At 42.1% G+C, this 8840-nt stretch overlaps 1 protein-coding gene across 2 annotated transcripts; it reads right to left on the reverse strand.

Moving 5' to 3' along the window:
• Positions 1–532: 532 nt before the first annotated feature.
• On the reverse strand, positions 533–5845 carry LOC121985382 (pentatricopeptide repeat-containing protein At4g19440, chloroplastic-like). Of its 2 annotated transcripts, XM_042538806.1 has the most exons (3): positions 2880–5845; positions 2735–2775; positions 533–811 (listed from the first exon to the last, which is right to left on the reverse strand). In XM_042538806.1, exon 1 carries the CDS (start codon positions 5791–5793, stop codon positions 3358–3360), a length of 2436 nt encoding a protein of 811 aa, XP_042394740.1. In that variant the 5' UTR covers positions 5794–5845; the 3' UTR covers positions 533–811; positions 2735–2775; positions 2880–3357. The 2 variants fall into 2 exon arrangements, with proteins under 2 accessions (XP_042394740.1, XP_042394739.1); XM_042538805.1 differs by lacking the exon at positions 533–811 and having other exon boundaries at positions 2604–2775.
• Positions 5846–8840: the final 2995 nt, after the last annotated feature.

Consider the following 8840-nt stretch of genomic DNA (forward strand, 5'->3'; position numbering starts at 1 on the left):
TCGTTCTCTTCCCAAAACTATTGGTCCCCCCTCTGCCGCCCCCTTTTCTTGTGATTCGATAGTTGTTGCTACCATCACATTCTTCCACTAGTCGAGTAATTTTACCTTTTTATACGAAAGAGATAGGCGTCCCCTTACTAAGGACATTGTTCGATCTAGTAACGTGCACAATGCATGGGTTGGATGCACCACTACATGTTGTGTTAACGGCACGACCACATGTTGCGGGCTAACCAAGAGTGCTACGCGTTACACTAGCCGCACAAACAATGCCCCACATGTGTGAAAATTTCGTGTTCGTTGAGACAGCTTAAATGTGCTATTTGCCCAATCGGCGCCTAGCTAGCTCAAGCACCTCCTCTAGCTTACGGTCATCAATCGAGTTTTGGAAAAGAAGAATGGAGATTTGTTTCTCAATTGATTTTGTCATAACCCTGATCTACATGGTGAAATCACTAACAAAAATCGATGGATCGAACAACGAGACAGGTACAACGGATGGGAAGACCAAGAATGTTCTATTGTGCACACTCGTCCCCCACTAAAGAAATTAATAAAGTTGGAAGTTACTCATAGACCAAGGAACACCATTGGAGAGCTGATTGATCTCATACCAAGGTACTTCATAGGTACATAAAGCCATATAGGAATTTAATAAAATGCACATGAAGCTCGTAGAACTTGATTTTGCACACTAAAGTTATGGTTCGAAGTCCATTAGAGAGCAAAGAATGATGACTTGAGCCATCCGAGGAATCACATAATGAGAAGCATCGAGTTAACAATGTTTTCGATAGCTGGAGGAGACAAACTGCGCAAGCAAACAAACGAAGGATGAGAAGTTGAATGAACTGAGAACACAGTGCATTTGCGACCATATGGCAGATAGCCTAGTGAGCAAAATCAAGTAGCAAAGATAAACTATTGAATTGTGAGAGTCAAGTAGCTTTGACAACCATTAAATTGATTGTAGTAAGATTTAGTCAACTATTGTGTTGAGTAAAATAGAATATTTATATTTGGCTCACAAATAGAATATTTATATTCAAAACTTAGCTGATTGTGCATTCTACTGGATAAGTTGATTCAACTAGACAGTCGATTGAATTCCTAACAGGGAAGATCGATGACAGTCGACATAAAATGATTGGGGGTAGTCATTGTAGCTAACAATCTATTGGTGACAAGATGAGTCAAGTGAGAGCTTCATTGAAAGACTGAAGGCTAAAGTTGTCACTAAAATAGTCGACTAAAAATGCATTGAGTCGATTGGCCTATTGCAGAACTGAAAAGTCTGGATTGAAGATAGCTTGAAGGCTATTAATAGAGGACCAAGAAGTTTGCAAAGACTAACACATTGTGCTTAACTTCTTAAATTTCTATGCTCTCTTATTGTAATCCTAGCCTTGATTGTTAGCACTAAACAGATTTCCACTAACACGCAATGGCATTAATGGTGAGCACTTTCCATATGCAGTAAAATGTAGAGGTATGTACTCTAAAAGAGTTATTTTCTACTATAGAATTGCATAAAGTTAAGAACCCATAGTGAAGAGGAATTGCTTTCATTGCACATTGGGAAGAAATAAGGAGCTCTTCTTCCTCCTCTTCAGCCCTATCGTCCTGTCGAGCTAACCAACTAGCCCATCAAACAGATGGACCAAATCAACCAATCTATTGACCCATCTAGACCAATCAAATCAATTGGATATTAACCCATGTTACCCATCCATCCTATCTAAACCTACCAACCAATCAAGATCAGCTAGCTCATTTGTTGGGTTCATCTTAGTTAGTTCAACTAAAACAATCAAATGTGTTGTATAAAAGATAGAAAAAATAAGACTAATTTTTATAACAAAGTAATGAATAATTATTCTTTTATGAATTTAAAATAATTGGGAATAACGGAACATGTATGTCATTCATGAGGATAGGTATTTCATGATAATAAGTATTCCATAGGAACAAATAGTTCATAAGAATACGCATTCTATGGTTATTTTTGCAATTATTTCATAGGAATTCATATGGAACACAAATCTTATCACTATAAAGCAAACATACAATGAAAGATTCATACACAAGACAGGAAATGCAATTATTAAAAAAAGGCACAAACATTGTAAGTTTACAAATTAATTGAAAATGAAACAACAACAATTTGCAATATGAAAATTCTTGGCATGTTGTAAAACCAAATCCCAAGCAAAACAGTAATTATCAACTCAGTCAACAAACTACACAAAAATGCAATCGTCATTATGTACAAAGAAACAATGAGCATGGCACATACAATGCGAGCCCATCTTTAACATCAACAATAATGATAAAAAATGTGAAACCTCCAACAACTTTAGTGGCACAAATATTCCTCCGAAGTGCATAGTTTCAACAAAACTACAAGACAAGATGCTTATACTCTACACATCTTCCTTACAAATGGGGATGTCAAATACGAAAGGCATCAAACTATTAGCAAATCTAACAAAATAAGGTACACAAATATATGTTGCTGTGAAAAAATAATATGGATTTAAATTGTTCCATAGTGGTGGATAGAATGAGAAAGTGTTTTGCTCAAGTTAGAGCTTGAAGCCATGTGATGTTTCTGATGTTTTTGTTAGTAAAAAATCTTTGGTAGAAACACAGCAGTTTCAATGACAAGAAATACAACTTAAGAGTGCATATCTAAGATGAATACATTTATTTGCGTAGGTGTTAAAAAATATACCTCAATGTTTTTGTAGTTTGAATGTGCTTCTAGTAGGCTAGCTGCAAAATATAGATAGTTCATAAGATTATGATAGTAACAACGTAAAGAAATAAGATGGTGTAGCTCAGATGCAGGATAACGAACTTTAGAGAAGATAGATGACCTTTAAGAACACAAAAGCAGCATATAGTGGAAGACAGCAATCTTTACATTCATCCATCAAGCTCCCAAAGAAGAATCAAGCTTCATCTGGTCTTCTTGTTGCAAAATTACATGAACAAGAAGGCAAAACATTGCTGCCTAAATGACTTGAGTTCGTGTTCAGGCTGATATGGCCTACAGTGTCAAATGGATATCAATAGTTCATCTACTAGATATTAGAAAGCTTAGAGCAACGTATCAGAATGAACTTCTCTTCTTTCACTTTTGAATTTGAGTCCATGCAAAATTTGAGATACTTGTTAACTCCACAACTCGACTGACACTCTGTGCAGCTTTCTTTATTGATTGCCCCATCTTGGCAATAGGATTCTTTAAGAATTCGGGAGATGAACAAGGTGCATCATAGCCATATCTTTCTCTTGCTAACTCTGAAAGCTTTGTTTGATGTATCTCCTCCAGGTGAACAATCATTTTCAACTTCATGAAGAAGTTATTCCATGAACTAAAGTTGTATAACTAACGTCATCTGGCATTAGACCTGCTTGACACATTTGATCAGATATCTTAAAAGCCTCGTCTAATTGACCATTCTTGCAGAATCCAGACATCAGAGCATTATATGTGACAGAATCAGGGACAATGCCGCTATTTAGCATTTCATTGAAAAGTTTAGATGCTTCTTCCTGGTTTCCCATTTTAGCATAACCATGTATCAATGAAGTATATGTGAACTTGTTTGGGGCTAAATCACTATTAATCATATCCTTGTAAATCTTGACAGCTTCGTCCATTTGACCTAACTGACAGTACCCATTGATAAGTATAGTGTAACCGATTACATCCAAGCCCAAACTCTGCTCTTTCATCACTTTAAAAATATTTCTAGCCTCTTCTAGGTTACCAGTGACACAGAAACCATGCAAAAGGATACCATAAGTAACAGAATTTGGTAAGATGCCCTTATGTGTCATTTCATCGACAAGCATGGATGCCTCAGACATATTGCCAATCTTACATAATCCACTCAAAAGTGAGTTGTAGATGACAATGTTTGCCTCTAAACCAAAAGAAGCCATGTGTTTTAGAAAGTCTTTTGCTTTATCTATCTCCTTAACCTTGCAATACCCATCTATCATGGAACTACAAGTAAAGAGATCAGGAATCATGCCTTCATTCCTTAGTTTATTCAAAAGCCTAACTGCCTCTTCTATTCTACCTAAACTGCATAAACCATGTATCATGGTGTTGTAGGTAATAATGTCTGGTTTAAATCCTCTCTGAACCATGTCATCCCAAAGCTTAAAACCTTCCTCAATCTTCCCATGTTTGCAGCATCCAGATATCAAGATGTTGTATGTTACATTGTCCAGCACAATTCCCGTGATAAACATTGATTTGAAAAAGTCAGTTGCCTCTTTTAAATTCCCTGACTCACAAAGTCCGTGAATCAATGCATTTGAAGTTGCAATATTCACACCAAAACCTTTGTCCATCATCTTTGACAAAATCTCCATGGCTTCTTGATGCTTACTTTGGCTACAGAGTTCAACAATCAAGTCAGTTAAAAGTGATTCATTAGGCCTCAAGTTCCTCAGCAGCATTTCCCATAGTAGTCGCATTGCAGAATCTACTCTATGTTCCTTCTTGACAAGCCAGAATATAATTGAATGAAATAGACCTATATTTATTTCCATCCCAGTTGCCAATAATTCATCAATCATATACTCTGCCTGCTTCATATCCCCTGCCTTGCACAATCCCTGTAGAATGGCATTTAATGTAACCTGGTTTGGCTTGACACCTTTTGCCACCATTTCATCTCTTAACTTCATTGCCTCAGTGAACTGCCTTTTCCTACAGTGCCCATCTATCAATGTGTTGTATATATACTCGTTAGGAGCCAGTCCCATCTCTTGCATTTCAGCCAGGGTCGCATCCACATCGCCAGACCTATTCATTTTAACCAACCCATTGATGAGAATGCCAAATGTGACAATGCTTGGTCTAATTGAGCTTCTAGTCATCTTCTCCTTTATTTTCAATGCTTCATCCAACATATTTTTCTTACAAAATCCATCAATCAGAGAATTATAAGTTACCACGTTGGGGAGTGTTCCTGAACTTTCCATCTCCGAGAACAATGCCATTGCCTGCTCAACCCTCCGTCTCTTGCAAAGAGCATCGATCAGCATGGTGTACGAGTAAACATTGGGAGAAACAAACTTGCGCATTTGATCAAACACCATCTGAGCATCTTCCAGATTCTTGGACTTTGTCAATGAAGACATCAAAAAGTTGCATGTTTTGAGAGACGGGCAGAGCCCCTGCCCGGTAAGGATGCCAAAGACAACGATTCCCCCATCATCCGAGCGGAGCTGCGTGCAGCAAAGGTGGACAAGGAGGTCGAATGCAGGCGAGTCTCTGGACGGGGCGGTATCGACGACGGCAAGCACAATTTCACGAAACCGCTGATCGGGGTCGTCAAGGAAGAGAGCAACAGTGGAACGGGGATCGAGGAGGCGAAGGAGCAGGAGGCGGGATGCATCGGTAAGGTTAGACCGGAGGAGGGAGTGGAGGAGGATGGCGTAGGAGCGGGGCGTGAAGCGGAAGGCGCAGCTGTCGGAGGCGAAGGAGAAGAAACGAAGCGCAGGCTTAGGGCGGATGAGGGAGGATCCGAGGTCCAGCAGGATGCGCTCGAGGCGTCGGGGGCAGAGACGAGATAGCGTCTCCTGGCAGAGGGAGCTGTCGAAGGGGGCGGGGGAGATTAGAAGGGATAGACTCCGGCGGAGGGCGGCGTAATCGTCTCCGGATCCGGCAGAAGAGGAAGAGGAAGAGGAAGAGGTGGCGGCGGAGCGAGAGTGGAAGGCGCGAGGGAATGATCTCAGTGGAGGCAACGGCGGCGGCCGCAGTCTCATCGCGATCCAACTGGGAAAGAAGGGGGAATCGGGGGTTCAGGGGAAATGAAAACGAAGGACTCAACGGTCGCGATGGGAGCTTTTACTTTCAGATTCGTGATAATTTGTAAGGTTATAGATGGACCAAGGTGGCCTAAAGGTGTCAAATTGTATTGCGTTCGCCAAAATCCGAGATCGCTTGATTGGCCCGCTCAAATCCGGTCTGACTCAGCCCGGTTAAAGCTGTGCATGGCCTGGATCCTAATCCATTTTTTTTAATAAATTAATAACAAGATTTATTATTCATAGAGTACTAAACTCTTTTAATAATAATAAAAAAATTTAGTATCCTAATAAAAATTCTAACTGATTTTTTAAAACTTTTTAAAAATTCTCTACTTTCTTTTAGAAAATATTAAAATTGAATAAACTCATTTTGATTTTTTAATAAATTATTAATCATTACACCCACGTTGTATACTTAATATAACATATAAATATGTGTAATTTAATTTAATTTTGTATATCATATATTAAACTGAAATTTAGATCCTTTGGTTCGCAATCTCTGATCTACTCCTGATCCTTTCCATAATTTACACGTTGGATCGTTGTGAAATTCAATCAAAATTGGCTGAGATCTCCCCTGGATTCATCTTCCCACTCAAATTACAGTTTGGATCGAGGAAGAAGTGTGAAGATCGTTGGTGGTGGACAGACTATATGGCGCTAAGCAAGGGGTGACCTGCCCATCGTTGGTGGTCTTCGGTCGTCTGTCTCAATCCAAACTACAATCTAAGTGGGAAGATGAACCCAGATAAGATCATAGTCAATTTTGACTGGATTCTAATCGTGATTCGATGTGTAAATTGTGGAAGGGACTAAGAGAGATCCAAACTACAATCTCACGCTCGCCACCACGCACCGGCAACCCTCTCTTTTCTGGTGTCCATAGTCGCCCGTCGGCGGTCTCTCCGCCATCAGCGGCCTGACGCCAACGCTCTCTCGTCATCTTCCTCGTTGTGCGCTTTCCGCCGGCTGGCCTCGCAGACCACCCTGCAAGCTAGGTCATCGCCATGGACACCAGGCACCTTTCGCGGCTCCGGCAACGACCGCTATTACCGCTCCACAGCCCTCGGCTAGCAGCCTCAGTCCGCCAGTACCCCTAGCACAAGTCCAACACAATTTCTACCGTCGGAGCATTCTCCTCTCCCCCTCTTCATCGCTGTCCTCAGGCCATAGCTTGCCAAGCTGCCCTCACGCCTTACAGGGTCAGCTCCACCATCTCTCGCAGCCCTATACCGGCTAACTCCACGAGTAGTGGAGCCTACTTCGTTCGTCTCCCTGTGGTTTATTGTGTTTCGGCCTTCGCACCGTTATCCTGCCCCAGCCTGTGTGTCGTGTTCTAGCCTTTGTGTTGTCATTGTGTCCCAGCCTGCGAGCCGCAGTTGTATTTCAAACTATGTGCTTTGTGTCTAGCATTTGGGTTATTGTTATAGTCTGGCATGCGCGCCGATATTTTATCCCGGCCTACGTGCTAGTGTCTTATCTCGGCCTACGTGTCTAGGTCGCATCCAGTTTCGTCCCACCGCGTCCGACTCCACGTTGTCAGATCTAGCTCTCCAGCCTGCTCAGAGTCATCTACTCTTCCAGATCACAACAACTTGAGCCGCGTCTCATCTGAGGGCACCCCCTAGGCCAGGATACGTTTCCGTACTCACTCTCCATTCATTTCATTATTGTACGTCTTAATCTGTTACTTATATATTCGTTGGATCTACCTCGAGCATCGGGGTACCAGGGACTGGAGAAACCCAGTCGTTAGCTGCAGATAGCATTGGTCAGAGGACTTCTGACAACTTAGTCAACATAGAAGTCATCTCAGCATACCCCCCTCTGGGGCATCGCGATTCGATCAACATTCCATCCACCTCAGCCAGCGGTCTGTCTGACTTAGAATCTGGACAGGATCAATTTAGCACCGTTTGTGAGAACTTCTCCACCTGTTCTGGAATGTGAAGTTGGACGACATTGGGAGGTTCTCCGCCATTATCACAGTCTCGGAGGATCCTGACGAACAATTATCTTCTACCCTTACTCCACGGGTATTCAGGAGTCGAGGGATTGAGTTGGACCTTCAGCTGGTCGATAGATTAGTTTTTCCATTATATTTTTTCCCTGACTCTATGGGTATTCGAGAGTCAAGGGACCGAGACAAACCCTCAACTGGTTGGCACGGCTCCTTGATCAGGTATGTTATGGGCTCTACTCCCTTTTAACGGTTATAGGATCTGCTATAGCTCTCTGATAAAAGAGTAAGACCTAGTTCCTTGATCAAAGACTAGGGCCTTTGATTTTTGATCGGACACTAGGGGCCCAGCTCCCCGATCAGACATTAGGGGCACAACTCCCCAATCAGACACTAAGGACACAATTTTTCGATCAGTGACTCGCAGTACAACTTCTCGATCAAGATCTAGGGGTCTCGCTCTTTGATTACAGACTAGGAGTCTTACTCTCGGATCAGGGACTAGGGGTCTAGCTTCCCGATCATGTGTGTTACAGACTCTGTACCCTTCACCATGGGGCTCTGCATCCTCTTACTGCTATAGGCTCTATACCCTTAAACATGGGGCTTTGCATCCTCTTATTGCTATAGGCGCTGCACTCTATTACTACTATATGCTTTATATTCTCCACCTGTTTTGCATCCTCTTACGTCTACAGGCTCTGCTCCATTTACCCATGGTGCTCTGCTTCCTTCTATTGTTATAGACTCTGCTCTCTTATATTGCCCTGGGCTTCACTCCCTTTGACGGTCAGGACTCAAATTATTATCTTCTCCCCTCGCTCCAAGGGTATTCGGGAGTTGAGGGACTGAGACAGATCCTCAGTCGGTCGACACCACTCTATGATCAGGTATGATAAATGCTTTGCTCCCTCATATTGCTACGGGCTTCGCTTCTACGGACTTCAGGGCTTATCATCCCCGTTTGGGGTCGAGCTATCTTCATTCGTCTCGGACCAGCTTATCGGATCTCTTATCTCCCTCATTCAGGGTCAAACTG

Source organism: Zingiber officinale, chromosome 5B (assembly GCF_018446385.1).
Source record: "Zingiber officinale cultivar Zhangliang chromosome 5B, Zo_v1.1, whole genome shotgun sequence".
Taxonomy (NCBI): Eukaryota; Viridiplantae; Streptophyta; class Magnoliopsida; order Zingiberales; family Zingiberaceae; genus Zingiber; species Zingiber officinale.